Here is a 19853-nt window from a genome sequence, read left to right on the forward strand (position 1 = left end):
CACAAGGGAGTCCCATCCCCCCTTGAAGCACTCCCCTGTGCCCCCCTTCTCAAGAAACCCTCAGCTGACCCGTCCTGTCCGACAAACTATTGCCCAATCTCCATCACTCCCTTCCTGGGCAAACTCCTGGAAAAGCTGGCCATCTCCCAGTTTAATCATCACACTGAATCAGTTGGTTGTCTTCATGACCATCTGTCTGGCTTCAGAGCTGCCAGAAGCACGGAAACAGCACTCCTAACATGCGTGAGGACCGGCTCTCAAATCTGGACTCCAACACCCCCTGTGTCCTCATCTTACTTGATCTCTATTCTGCCTTTGACCCTGTCAACCATGCCATCCTGCTCAACCGTCTGTGATAACCTGGGTATCACCGGTCAGACCCTGGCGTGGCTGACTTCCTTTCTCTCCGATCGACTCTCCAAGGTGCAACTTGGTTCCTTTCTCTATCGCTACCTGTGGTGTTCCCCAGGGGACCAACCTCTCTGCCTGGCTATACAACCAATACCTGGCACTTCTTGCCCACCGCATTGCTGCTCTCTGCCCCAACTTTCAGTGCTATGCGGATGACACTCAGCTCATTTTCAGGCTACCTTCGGCCACCTCTTCTCAGTCCCTCATCTCTAACTGTCTGCTATCCAGGAGTGGTGTGCTGCCAATGATCTCTGCCTTAATGCTAGTAAGACAGATTCTCCTCATCGGCACACCTGCTCCCCCCTTTCCTGTCACTCTGGCCGGCCGCTCTTAGCCCTCTTCCTGCTCCCAACTGCGAGGCTTAAAACCTTGGGGGTCATCTTTGACTCCACACTCCTTCTCTCCTCACATCTGACCTCTCTAAGAAGTCACACTACCATCTGCACCTCCTCAGAGGTATTTTTCCTTTCCTCTCCTTCCCCTAGAAGCTCACTGTCTCCAGAGCTCTGGTTCTCTCTAGGCTGGACTACTGCAACTGCCTCTTTCTAAAAGTGCCTGTTTCTACTCTCCGCCCTCTACAACTCATCCAGAACAGGACTGCGAGACTTGTCCTTGCCCTCAAGCCCAGAGGTTGCATCTTTCCAGGAATTAAATCTCTTCACTGGCTCCCAGTGGCTGCGAGGATCAAGTTCAAAACCCTCTGCATTGTCCACAATGCCTTCTGGGGCCTGGGGCCTCAATATCTTCAACTCTCTTTCTAAATATCTTCCTCCTCAAGCTCTTCGCTCATCCGCCTCCAACTCCCTCAGGGTCAGTCGCTTCTCCAAGCAACCAGTTGGTGGTAGGTCTCTAATCAGCTGGGGCATCATCTCCTCCTCCTCCTCCTCCTCCTCCTCCTCGCTGAAATCCTGGCTGAACTGTACTGGCTACCTGGCCACCCTCTGATCTGGGGACCAGGTCCCCTTCCCCGCCAGTTACACCTGCATTGCCTCCCTGGCAACCCCGCACTTGGGGACTGTTTTCTGTATCCCTACGGCCCCCCTCCAGCATTGACACCTGATGTCTGCACTTACCACTAGCTGGCCCTACTTCTCATTGTTATTTATTCTACTCCCCCCCCCCCCCATGTACTGCACTGTTGCCATCCTCCATCCACTCCGCACTTTCCCTCATCCCCTGCACTTGAGCGACCTGAATGACACTTGGCCTAGTATGATCGTTGTCTCAGTCTTCCCTCTGTCTCTCCCCCCCCCCCTACCACATTGCGCCTTGAAACACTTGTGTATTGGCACGTTATAAATGCCTTATATCAAAGTCAATTTCACTCCATTACTCTTGGAAAGAGTAATTTATCCAAGAGAAGGTTTTTAAACTTTAGCAGAAATCCAAAGGATTTCTCTGACACTGCACGGAGGGTGCTGTGTGTCACAATACAAAACGATGATGCCTATGGACTGTCAGACTCCAAACAAAAGAAACAGGGTTCAAGTCAAATAAAAATACTAGAGAGTGGGAAAAAGGTCTCTCCCTCTCCAGGATGAAAATGAAAAGTCCTAAAGTCCAGCAAAAGAGCTGGGGGTCTCCAATGTAGAAGGGAATGAGCACATTCTGAGAATTCTCCCTAACAGGCTCTAATTGCAAGATGCAATACCAGCACGATAAAGAAGGAACAGGTTACTTACCTGTAACTGGTGTTCTCCATATATTCAAACAAAAAATCAGGATGGGAGACCCACACTTTTGAGATTCAGGATAATTTTAGTTTGATCTCTGAATTTTGGTTATGATACATATGATATATCAATTGTTAGCATAATAAACAGACGGACAGTTGTGCTTTTGATATGTAGGTGTACCACTAGGTACCACCCTCAAGAGTGTGGAGGGTGTAAGCCTTCTGATGGTGCAAGAGCTCTTGGATACACAGTAAACAAGGGTTTACAACACAAGCGTGAATGCAGCCCAGGACCTCAGTTTGTCCATGGGTATTGCTATAGGGAAAAAACACAACAGGTGTGTACAAGTATGCAAGGGGTGGAGTTGTGTCATAGATCATGTATGACACAACTCCACCCCTTGCATACTTTTACACAAGTGTGTACAAGTATGCGATGACTGGCGACTGAAGCAGCTGGAGATGTCGAAACGGCGCTCCCGACGGTAGTGGACTCGCAGTGCTTGGCCTTTTGTTGGACACCCGTGGGAGGGGCGCCCTCAAAGGACTTAGAAGCCTGCTCAGCTTTCTTGGATCCTGGAAAGGCATGCTCCTGGGACCCACCCAGTGCAGAGGCCTTGGCCCGTAGCCACTCTTTCAGCCGTCTGTGCCGATCTTTCTTCATGCGAGTCGCGAGTTCACGGCAAAAAGCACAACCTTCCTCATTGTCCGTTGGGTACAGGCAGTAAAGGCACTGGGAATGTTTATCGTCCATATAAACTTTGGCAGACCGCAGTCAGAACAAACCTTTAAAAGAGGGTGAATCCTTCTTGTACGCCATGATCCACACGGTGTAGGCCTTTAAGAATCTTCTGGAAGCCTCCACGAAGAAAAACAATCCACCCTTGAGGGGCACTGAAAAAGTCTGAAAAACGGGTCCCCGTTAATCGGAAGGTTGAGCGATGGAGCACAAGGCTCGATTGAGAGAAAAATAGAGTAAAACTTCCAAAAAGCAAAAAATAAGGCAGTAAAGGCTCAAGAGCTAAGCATGATGACTCCCAACACTTGAATGTGCGGTAAACATCTGAAAATGGCTGCCAGAGGAGGGGCTTACATAGATGGTAGTCATTTGCTAGGGGCAGTATGACCCAGAGCTCAGTGATTGGCTAGGAGAAGAACAAGTTACTCTCTTACCTGCTAACGTTCTTTCGATGGGATGGTCAGACGACATATTGCATATCCATGACAGTAATCACCACAGCTGTGCTGCTTCGGAAAATCTTTCGGCGTCTGCGTCGATGACGTCGATACACCGCCCTCGAGGACCTCCTCCAACGGCCAACGTCACTGGATGTTATAAGTAGGACGGACGACGCCCGTAGCCTCAGTTGAAGTTTTCCCAGAACGTGTGGCACCAGTCTTCTGCCAGTCTGACCACACAAAGCCTTGCGGAAACGTAAGCTGCAATCGCATAAGAAATTCTGTAGCAGGGAAGGCAGGGCGGGAGCGATATGGAATACGTCGTTGGACCATCCCATCGAAAGAACTTTACCAGGTAAGAGAGTAACTTGTTCTTCGAGGGGATTTGGTCCTCTGAAGTATTCCATATCTATGACAGACTCCCAAAGCAGTACCAACGGAAGGAGGTGGGAAAAAGAATTTAGAAGATAGAAATTTAGAATGCCCAATCAAATTGCAGAGTAAAGGACCACCTTGCCAAAGGCCAGATCCTGCCTACGGATACAATCGAGGGAGTAGTGACGTACAAAAGTATGGACTGAAGCCCAGGTGGCTGCATCACAGATGTTACGTATAGGAACAACCCTCTGCAGGGCAGTAGAGGCAGCCATACCCCTGGTAGAATTGGCCCGCAAGCCTATCGTAGGGTCCTTACCCGCCAAGCGGTAACATTCAGAAATTGCCAGGATAATCTATCAAGACAGTCTGCTTAGTAACAGCTTGTCCCAAACGCCTTCCAGCGTAATCAATAAAGAGTTTATCGTCCACTCTGACCCAGGACATGCGTGAAATGTAGAAGCTAAAAGCTCTCCTAGGATCCAGCCTATGGAGCCTCTCCCTCTCCTCTTCTTTACCAGGATGCGGAGGAGGATAAAATGCCGGAATAACAACCTTCAGGCATAAATGAAATTCCAACACCACCTTCGGAAGAAAGGAAGGACAAACTCTAAAGACAACCCTGTCCTTGTGAAACACAGTGAAGGGTGACTTAACTGAAAGTGCCTGTAACTCATAACTCTGCGCCTGAAGTGACCGTAACCAAAAATAGTTTTAAGAGTTAACAGTCTCAAAGGGCAGGAATGCAAAGGCTCAAACGGAGCACCCATTAGAAACTTGAGAACAAGGTTCAAATCCCAACCGGGCACCTGGAAAGGTGACGGAGGGAACACATTAGTGAGCCCTTTTCGAAACTGAGATATTAAAAGGGCTTTTAAAATAAGAACACTTCAAATATGGACAGCGCCGCCAGGTAACCTTTAACGGTACTCACTTGCAGGCCCTTGTGGGCCAAAGAAAGCAAAAAAGACAGAACCACAGGAATGTCACATGAAAAAGGATCCACATTCTTAACCCTGCACCAGTCGTAGAACTTTCTCCAACGGCAATGCTACAGGGACTTCGTTGCTGGCCGTCTGGCCGAAAGCAACACCTCCATCACGTCTTCAGGGAGGTCCCAATCCTTATACCTCAAACTTTTAGAAGCCAAGCGTGAAGGTTGAGGGATCTGACCTCTGGATGGCGAACCTGACCCCCCCCCCCTCTCCCGTGAGAGCAGATCGTCTCGGTAGGGAAGACGACGTGGAGGGCAGGTGGACAAGCCGAGAAGGTCCAGGTACCATGTCCTCCTAGCCCATTCCGGAGCAATAAGGATCATCCAGGAACCGAACCTTCCGTAATCTCCGCAAAACTTGCGGAATGACGGGGACTGGAGGAAACGCATACAGCAGTGGGAATGACCACTCCACCACGAACGCATCTCCTAAGGCTCCTCTTGGAGGAAATTCCCACGAGCAGAATCTTTTGCACTTCCGGTTGACACTGGAGGCGAAGAGATCCACTTGAGGGGTCCCCGAAAGGGCGAAGATCTCCAGGAGAATCTCCTGAGCTAACTCCCACTCGTGAGACATCACGCTCTGCCTGCTCACAACGTCCGCCGTCTCGTTTTTTTCTCCAGCCAGATGAACTGCCGAGACTGAAATTTCCTGCTGGATTGCCCAGAACCAGAGCTGCATCGCCTCCCTGCACAGAGGAAGTGACCCTGCCGCCCTTTTTGTTGCGGTAGTGCATGGCCACTGTGTTGTCCGTCAGAATCAGGACATTCTTTCCTTGCACAGTCGGCAGAAAAGCCTTCAGGGCAAGCCCGACGGTTCTCAGCTCCAACAGATTGAATGGAGTCTGGACTCCGACGGAGACCAACGACCACTGACTGTCAACTCGTTGGTATGAGCTCCCCATCCCGTGAGGGATGCGTCCATCACGATAGTCACCTCCGGCCAGGGTAGCCAAAATGGAGCCCCCTTCATCAGACTGCCTTCGACGGCCTACCACAGAAGGTCCAGGGCGACCGAGGGCGGCACCTGAACGGAGCCGACATCCTGCCAGAGGACAGACCACTGGAGCTTGAGTGCCCATTGCAAAGATCTCATCCGCAACCTGGCCTCTGGCACCAGAAGAATGCAGGATGCCACGAGGCCGAGCAATCTCAGGGAGACTCTGGGCATGTTGGAACTTTTGCACCATCTGCCCAATGTGATGAGCCCTCACCTGGGGAGGAAAACACTGCCCCAGGGACGTGTCGAGCACTGCTCCGATGTACTGGAGCCACTGGGTTGGCGTCAAATGGGACTTCTTTAAGTTGAAGGAGAAGCCCAGCTTGTGGAGGGAGTGGCAGGTGACGGACAGATGATCCAGGACTTGCTCGGGAGAGCACGTCCTGATCAACCAATCATCCAGGTAGGGGTAGACGTGAATCCCCCCCTTTCCTCACACAAGCTGCCACCACCACCATGAGCTTTGGAGAAGGCCCTCGGTGCGGAGGTCAATCCGAACGGCAGGACCCGAAACTGAAAGTGCCGAGTCGCAAACCGGGAACCTAAGTTACTTCTTGTATTTTGGTTGGATCGGCACATGAAAATAAGCGTCCTTGAGGTCGAGAGACACCAACCAATCCTGAAGTTGAAGGGCCTGGAGGACTTGAGAGTAACCATCTTGAACTTGTCCTTCCTGAGGAGTTTGTTCAAACCGTGCAAGTCCATGATGGGTCTCAATCCCCTGTCTTTCTTGGAAATCAAAAAATAAGGGGAATACCATCCCTTGTTCCTCTCCGCTACAGGCACCAGTTCTATGGCGCCCTTCTCCAGCAGGGATTGAATTTCATGCGCAAGGAGCGGATACGGACTCTTCAAAGAGAGGTTCCCTGGTGGGTTGTCGTGAGGCCTCTGCCGGAAAGTAAGACAGTAGCCGTGGGCTATGATCTCCAGAACCCCCACATCTGAAGTAATGGCACGCCATTCGGCAAGATGCTGCGCCAGCCTTACCCCAACCGGCGAACCATGGGACAAGGCCCCATGACTGAGCTGAAGCGGCGTTGCCCCAGGGCAAAGAGGCAACAGCCCGAGCGGCCTAGGCACCTCGAGTACCTTGTTTTCCACCTCTGGCACTCCTACGGTGGCCCCTTCGACTAGCAGCTCCTTTCGCTTTACCAAAGGATGAGTAATAACGAAAGGAACCACCCCTCCATTGCTGACCCCTAGGACGAAAAAGGCGGAGGTTGGCGAACTGCAGCGCCCAAAGACTTTGCTGCAGCTTTAGAGGTCTGCAACCTCAAGGCTCTCGTCAGCCTTGCTGCCAAAAAGATGGACACCATCAAAGGGCATGTTGAGGAGCCGGGCTTGCACATCAGGAGCAAACCCCGACTTCCGCAAGCACACAAACCTGTGTATTACGGTGCTCGCTGCCATGGAACGGCTGACGCAATCTGCCATGTCCAAACCCGACTGAACGGCCTCACACATGGCATCCTGGACCATAGCAAGAAAACCATCCCGTTCGTCCCCTTCGGGAATATGTTCAGCCGCTAAGGAAACAGTTCCACAGAGTGAGCGTGAAATGTGACAAGGCACATACGGAGTTGGCAGCCTGAAGAGCCATACTCGCTGAAAAAAACACTTTCTTCGCCCAACCATCAAAACGCTTGTCGTCCCTATCAGGAGGGATGGTAGGATACGACACCTGCTTTGCTGGGGCCGTAGCCGCCTGCACCAAACTCTCCGCACTGGGGTGCTTGGTCAAGTAGCAGGGGTCGCTACTGGCTGGGCGGTATTTTCGTGGCAAAGACTTGCCCACTGCTGAGAAACTCTCCGGAGCAGTCCAAGCCGCCGCCACCTTCCTCTGCAGAGCCATATGGAACGGCAGTACCGGGTCAGTTGGTGGACCTTGGTCGAGGATATCCGTGAGGTCATCCTGTAGAAAATCCCCTTGACATAAGGCGCCGGTACAAGGAGTCGGCATGGGTGCCAGGCTCAGGCCTACAAAACTCCACCTCCGGCGAGGTGTCCAGACCACTGGCGTCGTGCAGTGACTGACGCAGGTCCTCAATCTGACTATGTCCCGCGATAATCTCATCTGGTATCAGGAACCATGCCATCATCAGAGACCTCTTCCACCCCCGAAATGTAATCAAGATGGTGGAAAGTGGGCACAGAATGGGGAACAAAGCCATGCTTGGCCAGAGCTTTTCTAGGGGGTTCCACCGTACCCTGGGGTACCCCCGTTGAAACAGCCTCGAAAGGCATTGAGGGCGCCGAGTGAATCAGCGCAGACACCAAACGCGGTGCCGACCGCATCGATGGTGTTGACACAGGCCTCGAGGGCAGAGCCTCGAGCGTGTCATTCGACAGCCTGGGTGCCGATGACTTCCTCGGAGGTTGAACCTCGAGAGTGTCCCTAGACGACCTTGGCGCCACAGTATTCGACGTCTTCTTCAAAGACATTATAGGTGCACATGGTCTCGAGTACGTCGAGGACCGGGACCTTGAACGGGCATGACTAGAACGATTCCCCTTGTCCGAGTAGGACCTTTCCCGCAAATCGTGCCGACCACCCGAGCCCAAAGGCGTACGAGAGGTGTCTCTAGTACGGTCACGCCCGACCTCACTCGGAGGCGCGGACGGACCGGTGCCCTGCGATTCAAGAATCGCCAGCATTACCGAAGAAAGCCCATTCCTCCGGAGTCACATGCTTGGTGGGATAAACTACCCGCCGACGGGCGGAGTCCTCGGATGAGGACGGGGAAGGCAACCGATGACGGCACTTCTGGGAGTGCCTCGAAGAGGCAGAGGAGTGGCGGGACCCACTCCGGGACCAGGACCAGGACTGAGACCCCCTAGACTTACGACGACAATGCGGAGAGTCGCCCCTCGAATCGTCCGTCGAAAGCCCAGTGGAACTCGACTTCCGGGGCTTGGACACCTTACCGACCGAAAGTTTCTTCTTGCGCTCCCGCAAGGCTTTAGACGTAAGTAACTGGCAGTCGACACAATCATCCGTGTCGTGGGCCTCCCCGAGGCACCAGAGGCAGGCGTCGTGTGAGTCAGTCACCGACATCTTGGACCCGCAGTCCCCGCATTTCTTGAAGCCCAGACGCGGGGTGGAAGAAGAGGATGACATCTCAAAAACTTTACAACCGAAAAGGTTCAAAGAACCGAAAGTACAGAAACTCCAAAGAGTCGAGGCGCACCGAGATCTCCGAAACTAACATGTTCGCGGAAAAAACGGAACTGAGGCTACGGGCGTCGTGCGTCCTACTTATAACATCCAGTGACGTCAGCCGTCAGAGGAGGTCCTCGAGGGTGGCGTATCGATGTAATCGACGCAGGACACAAAGATTTTCCGAAGCAGCACAGCTGTGGTGATTACTGTCAGATATGGAATACGTCGGAGGACCCAATCCCCTCGAAATGTAGTTCAGAAATGAAAGATTTTTTTTCTGTTAGAGGATTCCCAGCCTGACGTTTGGGAATATTCATGAGCATGTGAATCCATGCCAGACCCCATGCTGGAGAATGGAGATTGTCGCAGTGCAGACCCCTTTAGGTCACTTCACAGGATAGAAGAGGAATTCCAGCATCGGTCACTGCTTGCAGGCAGCGACAGGCAATCATCCAGGCGGGGTCACATAGCAGCTCCAGTTCAGCCTCCTACCTACTTGATGGTAGGAGGCAGAGATTTCAGAAGGTGACTTATGGCAAAAGCTGGCGACTACCAATGTGCAGGGGCTTCCGAGTGAAACGTCAACAGCTGCAGCAAGGTAGCCCACGAGGGAGCTGGTCAGTTAACCGGGCAGTCCAGGGACACTCCTGAAGGCTTGTGGGGCCTGCAACCTTGAGTCCCCACACCCCTGAAGGCTTGTGGGGCCTGCAACCTCGAGTCCCCGTCAGTACTTTTGTTGTTGTAAAGACCAGTCTGGGACAAGACTTCAAAAAGCCCACCTTTCGTGTCCAGGGTTACACCCTTAGGTTTAGCCTGCACTACCCAAAGGATTGGTAGCGATGGCTGAGCAGCCAGGCTTAGTCTAGGAAGGCTGTGTAGTGAGGCACAAAGAACTCTGAGCATACACTTTGGGTTCAGGGACTCATTTAGACATTAGCAGTTTTGGGTAAGATTTTAACCTAAGTGCTAAATCTACATCACGTGAGAACCCAAAAACGTTTTGCTGGACTGGTAGATTGTTTCCCTATACCTCGGTGAGTGGGAACCTTTCGTCACACTCACAGACCATTTTACTCTTTTTATGGGTGTAATTTTTAAAACTCTCCATAGTGTCCTTTTTATTTTTACAGGGTTTCCCTTTGGGCTAACATTTTTCTTTCTCTAGCTAACCTTGTGAGAACTACATTCCCCAAGGGTAGAAAGCATATTTCTATCCCTTCTGCATTTTGTTAGATGAAAATCGGCACACCCCACCTTAAGTGGAGTGCTGGGGTGGCAATGTATCGCCTTTCTAACTAGCATTAACAATTCTGTTACAGGGACAAGCTTACCTTAAATGGCTGGTGGCAGTTAACCTTTTTACACATTCTGTGCACCTTTACCGCAGGCTGTTTTCACAGCTGCGGTAAAGGAACCCATGGGTGCCCATTTTACCAAAATGGCCCCGGTCTTTTTTTTCCAATTTCGTGCTTCTTGTCCCTTCTTGGTCTTTCCCCTGCCCTCCATGGCGGGAAGGTCCATTGTGTGATTTTTTTCTTGGGTAGGAGATCTTAAGCCCACCCAGGCTCCAGACTGTCTGAAGGCAGGAAGCGAGGGAAGAGTCCAAAACTTAGAATCCCCATGTCTTCCAGCCTGCCTGCGAGAATCCAGTTCAAAACTGAGAGGCTGGCGTCCTTAAAGGACTGCCAATCCCCAAGTTTGAATGTTGCACGTCTGTTTAATTGGCTGGGTTCCTGCATAAAAGTCTGATCCTGGAAGCTGAAGAAGTAGTCGACCACAGGACCTGAATCCAAAGAGGAAGATGAAGAAACCACAGCCGAGATGGTTTCCAGCGGCCGCAGAGCCTGTGGTACCAGAGCCTGCGGTTACTGTTACTTCCAAAGGCTCGGGGGACCCTGAAAACAAGGACCCCGATCCAGAGACCACCGACCCAATAAGACCTGCATTTTGAGCCATCGCACGTCATGTTGGGACGAGGCGGACTGCAAAATCCAAATACCCTGGGACCTAAAGGCATTGTGCGGTGCACGGTCTTCCAAATCAAGCTCACACTTTGGTGTGTACAGATGAATAGGAGGGCAACCTAATTTTGTGATGGGGACAACTCTGGGAGCTGTAGCCAAACCAGTTCAAGGTAGCTAGACAAGTGGTCCAGGTTAAGTATTAGTAGCAGTGAGCCTGGTAAGGGATCATCAATGAGTACACAGTAAAAAGTCAAGAAACACACAGTCAAGCAGTTATAAAAAATACTCCATTTATTTATGACCATATAACACTATGAAAAATGACTACTAGCAGTTAACATCACACAAACTAAATAAATGACATATATACAATCACAAGAACAGGGCAAAATACATACCAATCCCCTGGAAATTAAAGTATTAGTATTCAGCACCACAGGTCCACAGAGATACAACCCTAACTTTAAAAGGTTCATCCCTAAGATGTATGGGGCCTTGTGCCCAAAAGTTAACCAAACTTCACACAGTTTTGCAAGACAGGAAAAAGTTAGTGGAGGTCTTCTGGGGTCCAATGAAGAGTTTGAAGGGGTAGCGGACAAGTTTTTCTGAAGTGTCCGACACTTTCGGAATGCCTGCACGAGAAAGCATTGGCAAAGCCAAACTGTTATAAAAGTTTCTAAAAGTTAACAAACTTTTAAAAGGGAGATATGGGGTTCAGGTTAAGTAGTTACAACTCACCCCCTGTACTCGGATTCTTCTTAGGACTTGGCAGGTCGTCAGAAAAGGGTCCAATGTCACTTTTCCTGCCATCAGCTCTGGTCCTCAATGCCCAGGGGATGCAGGTTTGAACACTTCTCCGGTCAGCAACAAATGCTGGCGCAAGGTCTTCAGGATGGAGAATTCAGAATAACTATGGTGGGCCCCTCTTGGCACGGGAATGGATGCAGGAAAGATGTTTTGGATGACAGCCACTGATTCACGGCGACGCAAGGTGACACAACTGTCGCAGTCAGACTGCCTTCTATCTCGGGACTCGATGCTGGAATCAAGAAATGTGGCAGGGACTCCAGTGGCACATGCTGTGGATCCCCAAAGTTGCGGGCCTCAACACGGAACAGCGATGGCTGCAGAACGGTAGCCCAAACTGAGGTGGTCAGCCCCAGATTGGCTCTGGGACTCTTCCGACGGCTCTTCTTCGCATGACATCGGGCAGCCGTTGGGAATGGATGGGCCTTCCACTTCAAAGGTCGAAGATCCCTCGAAGGACTTTTGGAGTTCACCTACAAGACAGGGCTCTTCCAGGACAGCAGCAGAAGTTGGTCGCCAGGCCTTCTTCCAACGGGTCCACGGTCTCCTTACATGTCGTGCAGCTGGGCAGGCTACTTGGCTCCTTCAGGTTTCTTCCAGGATCTCTCTGGGACGGATGCAGGGGTCCTTTTAGCCAAAAGGCAGGTAAGACTAAGACACACACACACACAAAATCCATGAGGATTTTCCTGTCCTCACAGATCTGGAAATAGGGTTCATGACAAGGTGGCCGGGTGGGTGCGGGGGAGTGTGGATGGTATTGAGCTTTTTCGGTGGCAGTGGCTATCCTCAGGAATAAACTGCCATGCTCCCTTTCCCTCGACTGAAAACCAACGGCTGTCGCAAAGATTACGTAAGACCCTGCTGTTCTGATAACTCTTTTTGGCTTCACCTGCTGTTCTCTTTGGATTGTTCCCGTTAGGCAAGAATTGATGTAGTAACCCTGTGGGAGACCACCAGCCTTTTCCTCTTGCTTCCAACAGAAAATACACTTCTAAATACTTTCTCAGAATCACGTCAAGCAAGTAGATTCTCTTTAGAGAGGTTTCATACACACTTCCTACACCCTGACTTCACCAACAAGGACAGTATTGTCATTTATATATCACTTTTGTACTTGGTAAATTCTGAGGTTGATAAAAAAAAAGGAAAAGGTTATAAGAATGATAAAAGGTTAACAGGTTCTCAGAGCATGTGAGCACTTGAAATCTTCAAATGAAGTCTAGATAAAACCTTTCCCAGCAAATATTAGTCATCAACCAATGTATCACCTATGAGGGACAGTTAGAATCAAAGTCAATGGACTAGAAGAGTCTGCAGGGAGCCAGGACAGCCAAAGTCACTTTGGAGCAAAGTTTATCGAGCTGAGGCACTTCTTAGATAACAAAAGTCTTGCACAACGTTAGAGTTTGTTGTAGATAATCACTGTTGGGACACAAGCTGTTACAATTGGGAAATGTTAGAGCCGAGATCAACTCTAGAAAGCAGCTACTGCAATTCACAACTGAGAAAAGCAAGCTACAGACAAAAAGAGGCAATTACCCCTTAGTCAGAACAGTACCTTTGGTTAGAAAAAGGATCCAGCTGGCTTCTGTCCTGGTTGCAGATTCCCGTGTTCCTGGGCCTCAGTCATGGGGACAACAGGGAGGACGTCTGGAGGATTCCTGCACAGCAGTTCGGAGGTCGGCAGCACCTACGGGCTCTTTTCAGATCAGCTGCACTTCGTTGTTTCAGCTACCGGCAAATAGCACTACTGCAGATCTTGGACACTGGATGGGCTTCCTTCACTTCTTGAGTCCAGCACTCTGGTGAAGTGACTCGAGCTTCGGTCGTCCTGCTTCGGGTGGGTCCTCAGGATCTTCCGGGAGCTCAGGTCCCGGAGGGTCCTCAGGATCTTCCGGGAGCTCAGGCCCGGCTTGCACTAAACTACGGATTTCTCAACCCCTGGCACTCTGTTCAAACAGCAGCAAAGAACAGCCAGTTGGGGAAGGTCTTCAAGCAAAGTTTGTCTTGAGGTTAGTTGGTCCCACCAACCCAAGGAAGAAGTAGTCCTTTCCAGAGCTTCTCGTGTCGATTAGGAAAAGCAGTTTCAGCACAGCAGCAGGGCTTCACCGGGCAGTTGAACGGTCCAGGAGGATGCAGCAAACTTCTCTTCATGATTCCTTCGTCAGATGTTTCTTCCAGTGGTCGTCCGTCTTCAGTCCAAGAAGCCTCGCCATTTATGCAGGTTTCTACCATTCATGCACAGCCTAGCTGTCACTCACAGCAGGGTGGCTGTCCTACAAGGACAGTCAGCTAGCCAATCAGGACTGGGTGCATTCAGGTAACCAAGGAGACTAAAGGACAGGGGTGTTTCTGCCACCTCCCTCACTTGCTGACCTGCCAGAGGCAGGTTTCAGTATTGAGGCCCGCCAAAGGCAAAATGAACAAAGGGCTTAAACCTGGTTTGGCGCGCAGAGTAAAACCCAAGACCAACCTCACAAACAAGAAATGGTGAAAAAAGATGACCATGGCCATTTTGACACAATGGTCAACCCCCTGGGTGCTATACTGCAGCTTAGGATTCAGCCCACGGTAAAGACGAACAATGGTAGGAAAATTAAACCACTGCCACCAGCCATTAAAAGTAGTGAAGGTAACAAGAAAAATATTACATGAGTAATTAGGAAAAGGGGCTACTAAGTAACCCCCCCCAGCACTCTACATAAGATGGTGTGCTGGACCTACATAGGAAAAAGGTAAGTAAAGTCAATTTGACTTTTCTATTCTCGGGAAATGTAGTTCACCCAAGAAGAGATATTTAAACTTTAAGAGAAATCTAAAGGATTTCTTTGTGACACTGCACTGAAGGTGCAGTGTGTCACGATACAGAAAGTAGATACCTATGTAGTTTGTCAGACTCAAAAAACAAAGACAACAGAGTCCAAATCAGATCAAAATACATGAGTGAGAAAAAGGTCTCACGCCAGGTTAGAAATTAAAAGTCCTACGGTCCAGCAAAAGAGCCAGGGGTCTCTAAGGTTGAAGGGAATTACCAAAGAAATGAGAATTCTTCCTAACAGTTCCTAGCTCCTTGATGCCCTTATTGGTGTAGGTTTGCGATTTTAAGTTCATATTAACATAACATTATACAATGAGAAAAAGTTACCCAGTTTCAAAAGGTTTTGAATGATGCTGGATCAAAAATAAGACTGTCTTTTTAACTTCAAGAACGCTGTGCTGTATAGGTGGTCTTATTTTATGTGGGAGGTCACGCAGAGGAAACAAGTGTATGAACAGACCAGATTCTTACTGAGCTATGCACGATGACAAAAAAAAGAAAAAGAAAAAAATATCGGATGTAGAATGCCGTCTGACCTGGGTGCGGTTCTTGTAGAATCCAGGAGTCTGTCCTTCCCTTTCCACTGAATCTGCGGTGTGGGATCTCCTTCAGCCTGGCAGTGGAGCACAGCCATGTGTCCTTGGTACACTGTCGTGTTCTCTGGTTCCAACTTAAAGGTGATGTAAACTACAGAAAACAAGTTAATGATTCCGGGTCGATGGTAAGGCAAAGTCATTATCGGCAAAAAGGAGAAGAAACAAAAGAGTCAAACAATCAGGAACAACCTGTTTGAACAGTTCACTAAATACATTTCTGGAACAGCATGATGGGCTCATGGAACAGAGCCTACACAAATTCCATCTCTGCCACAAAGCAGTCACTTCTTTCCCAATATAATCTTGCATGGGCAGTCACATGATTTAATGTACAAACAGGGGAATTAGGTTAAACCGTAGCAGAGAACATCCCTGCCACAACACTAAATCTTGGCACGCTGTGCAAACCAACCACCAGGTCCAGGAGCAGTGATGCATTAAAAGTTCCAAACATGAGCAACTTTCAGACAACCTCCAAAAAGAAAAACTACTCTATCCTAAATCTGGTCTCCTTTATTAAATCCAAAACACTTCATATCTCTGCCTACATGCAGGAAGCAAAAACTATTTTGAGGACTCACTTGTTCATTAAATGAAAACTATTGTCAATCAGCTTACTATTTTTCATTGAAAATGTTCCTTTCAAAACACACACCAGTGGATTATATTAAAAGTTCTTACCCTGTACGTGCAGGCGGAATAAGTTACTTACATGCAAGTCCTGTTCTCCAGCATTGGCATCTTTAATAGATTCACATGCTGTCCGAATATTCCCTGTCGTCAGCCTGGCTATCTTCTTTAGTATTAACTTTATTTCTAAATTTGAAAGAACTGCTGTCACTTTAGTGCTCCTTGTTATCTAAGATTTTCATAGTCATGTGTCAGGCTCCAGTAGGTCTGTGAATGCAGGAAGTGAGGGAGGAGTCCAAACCTCCACAGCCCCTCCTTGCTTGAATGGGGACATATCGCAGTAGGGGGCTGGCTGTCCTGATTGGACAACCAGACCGGCCCTTGTTGTAAAATGCAGGGAGATAATGCAGAAGATATGCTGTAGTTCCGGTTAAATACTCCTAACCTGGAAGCCGACAAGTCGACCACTGGAACCAAAACCGAAGAGGATGAAGGAGAAGCGTCTGAAACTACTTCCAGCGACCGGAGACCCCGATGTGTAACCTGAACCCTGCTATAGCCTTTCCTTCCAAACGACCTGGGGACTCCGAAAACAACAGCCCGACACAGTGCCTGGTGAGATCCACTATACTCAAGACCACCAGCATTTTGAGCCATCCGACATGTTGCAACGACCTTGCAGGGCTGCAATACCCCAATACCATGGGATCTCTTGCCATTGTGCGGTGCACGGTCATCCGATATCTGCATCTCTGAAACTTTGTAGGCATCCTGCGGGATCTCCAAAGGCACGATTCCAGTCCGGAAAGTCCTCAGAGTGCTGGACCTTTGTAACAACGAGAATCCGACCAGTGATATTCTGTCTTCGTCAGTGATGTTTGAAAGGCGCTGAAACCACAAAGAGCAGCTGAATCCAAGAAAATCCATAGCCGACTAAATCCTCTACCCAGTACTGCTGCAGGAGCCCGCCAGACGTCCTCCCTCTTGTCCCCACGACTGAGGCCCAGGAACAAGGGTCTGTTTGGTTGAAACAAGGAGGAACCCAGCTGGAACATTTTCTTCAAACCAGAGGTACTGTGTGGGCTTACCTTACTGCCATAGGTCGTGCTTTCTCACTTGAGAAGGACACTTTCTTACCTTTTTGGAGTTGATCTCAACTCCCCTTGCACTGGCTTAACAGCTTGTGTTACTCCAGTGATTTTCTTGAAATGTGTAAAAGACTTTATACAAGAAGAAAAGCATCCAAACTATTGACCGTTTACATTTGACTTTGGATGTCCTGGCTCCTTAAAGTCACCCTTCTGATTCTATTGCCTTTGGCATTGCGTGCCCCCTCATGTGTTGAAAACTCTAAGTGCTGGGAAAGACTATACTTCTTTAGAGGATTCGAACTGTCTTCACATTATGAGAAAGTTGTTCTAACTGTTCTGGAAAGTAAATATGAGGTTATTTTACTCTTGTGAATTGGTTGTGCCTCTACCCCAAAAGTAATGCTGTTGGTTTAATTGTATTATTCCCGTTAGAATAATTGTATGAGTGTCCCCCCCAACTGGGTCTCGCTTCCCCTGACTTGCTGTTAGCCTGTCCAAAATATGTCTGCATTAGGTTTTACCCACCTAGATATACCTGGAGTCATATATAAAGAGTAACACTAAGTTTTGTTTTCCCTGGTCTGTTTTAGACAGACACAAAAAAAGTGTCTTAGGTTTACACCTGCCTCAAGTTGCTTAAAGCTCCTGTAGAAAGTGCATAGGTTTTAATTACATTGAGTATAACTGTGTTATCCTAAAATAAGTTAGAGTTATTGCTTCCCCTTAGTCTGTGAATTGAAAAGCAACTGTAATTGAAGTAAGTAAGCCTGGCTGCTCTGTCTACGCTACCATGAACTCAGGTGGCACAGCCTTATACTAAGAGTGGAGTCTTGTACTGCCTAGTTGAATGGTTTTTACTAAGCCCTTAGTTGGACTTCAGAAAAACTGTTCTAGCACTCATTCAGAGTCGGTTTGGGTCATCCTACCCATCAGCCAATAGGCAGCGCCTCCCTTATCTCCACCCATAGAGGTCATTTTCAGATTAGCACAACGCACGTAAAGAGTGCCAAGATAAGCCAAGAAGAACCACATGCGGGACCGTCTATGAAAGATACCAATGCTGGATAACAGGAGTTACAGGTATCATTTTCCTTCTCCAGAATTGGATATTTCAGAGAGTCACATGCTGTTTGAATAGATCACAAAGCAGTATATGAACATAGCTGTTAGGAAATGTTTCTCTCATCAACTTTCCCTCCATTTCTATGGACCCTCAAACATTTTGGGTTTGATTTTTTACTCTGTCCTGACTTTCCAGTAAAGCGAATTCTTCACCTTCACTGCACTTTTGCTCATTGATATTGGGAAACTGACTAGTTCTTAATGCTGTCAGTACTGTAAAACTAGGCTTCCCTTTTCTTGTTACAGGTTATCCATTTTGTGGGCAATTTTGTATCATTGCACCATGCATTTTACAATACAGTGCAATGGGGTTTCTTTTGTATCAGCCTAAACTACACTCTGTTACCAGTTGCGATTGGCCAAGAGAAACACTGACACAGAACTTCCATACCCAAGGTTATTTATGTTGAACAACTGAAAATAAACTAGTTACTTCAATCTCAGTCCCGGCTGGGGTGGCGGTTAACTCACCGGGACAACCCCACCCCCTCGGCCGTTTCTGTTTAGCAGGACAGTTCGATAGGTCAGTCCTGGACATGTCGCGTGTGCTCGGCTCCTCCGTGGTCTCCCGTGTCTCTGGCAGGCCGTCATGCACAATTCGCTTACGCCTTCCTGTCCGGCACAGATGACGTCAAAATAAAGTAAGCAATATAAATCAAAAACTGCGTCGCGCCCCTCACCATCCCCCACTGGCAGTGTTCCAAGTGAGCTTCTGCTCGTTGGCCAGGCACTCCTACTCTGATTGTTCCAGGTCCGGAGTGGTCTCCCCAAACAGCCTTGGTTCCTTTAATACGCCCAGGCTTCTTCGCTGGCATCCGTCTCCAATTCTCCATCACCATTCTCCTCCTCCAGCTTCCTCCCAGTCGTACCTCTCAACCACTCCTCGTGAACACAAAAAAAAACGTCTTTTATTTTAGGCTCCCCACCTCACAGCCATCCTGCCACCTGTTCAATCGCCCTTCTACAGCTGCCGGCCCTTCACTCATTCCTCATCATCCTCTTCACCTGCTGTCCCATTGCCCTGCAAGCATCTTTTCCTTCACACAAAGGGATTTTATGGTTACTTTGGATGTGCATAAAAGACAAGCTGGTGGCAGCACTTTGTGAGCCTGTTAGGGAGAATTCTCAAAAATGTGCTAAATCCCTTCACCTTAGAGACCCCCAGCAACTTTACTGGATTTTGAGGACTTATATTTTTACCTGGAAAGAGCGTGAACCATTTTTCCCACTCATGTGTTTTGATGTACGTTTTACTCGTGTTCTTTGATTATGGCGTTTAAAGATGAAAAGATGACGCCCATGGAGTTATGTGCGTTACACAGCACCCTCAGTGCAGTGACACAGGGATATCTTTTTAGACTTCCCAAATGTTTAAATACCTTCTCTGGGGTAAACTACTGTTTTCCAGAGAATGTAAGGTTAAATTGACTTTACTAGTCTTTTTAAATTCCTAGACCCAGCACACATTATCTTCCTATAGAGTGCTGGAGGGGTTACCTAATATCCCGTGTCTAGAAACTCATGTAGCGGTCAAATCGAAACGGCTGGTGGCAGTGGTTTTACAACAAACTACCATGATTTTTCCCGACCGCAAACACCAGTAGCTAAAAATCGCGGGAGCCATGTTTTTAAAGATGGCGCCTTAAGCCCCTTTGTTTAAACAGGTCCCGGTCTTTTTTCACCATTTCTTTTTGGAAAGGTCCTTAGTGTGTGTCTCTGTGCGCCAAAGCAGGTGTGGTACCTTTGTTTCTATGCCTTTGGTGGGCTTCAGGACTGAAGACCGCCTCTGGTGTCTGGGGTGGGCAGGAAGTGAGGGAGGTGCCCAAAACTCGCTGTGCTTAGTCTCCTAGGAGGCCCAAATGCACTGTGGCGTGATTGTAAGATCTGCAGGAACTGCCAGGAACCAACGTCTTCAGATGCATCTTTTGCTTCATATTAAGGTACTATGCCAACCCGATTGAGAGAATGCCTCTCGCGGTGAAAGGGGACTGTAGTAATGGGACAGTAGTTAGTGGGGACAGTTGGGTC

The 19853-nt window shown here is 48.8% G+C and overlaps 1 protein-coding gene across 1 annotated transcript in view; it reads right to left on the bottom strand.

The window, feature by feature from the left end:
• The window catches only part of PTK7 (protein tyrosine kinase 7 (inactive)), a 998735-nt gene that overhangs the window by 312195 nt on the left and 666687 nt on the right, over positions 1–19853 (bottom strand). The window contains exon 12 of the mRNA XM_069608884.1: positions 14923–15073. Within this exon, the coding sequence (XP_069464985.1) occupies positions 14923–15073 (151 nt within the window). The remainder of the gene's footprint in view (positions 1–14922; positions 15074–19853) is intronic.

Source organism: Ambystoma mexicanum, chromosome 4q (assembly GCF_040938575.1).
Source record: "Ambystoma mexicanum isolate Mex_15411 chromosome 4q, UKY_AmexF1_1, whole genome shotgun sequence".
Classification (NCBI taxonomy): Eukaryota; Metazoa; Chordata; class Amphibia; order Caudata; family Ambystomatidae; genus Ambystoma; species Ambystoma mexicanum.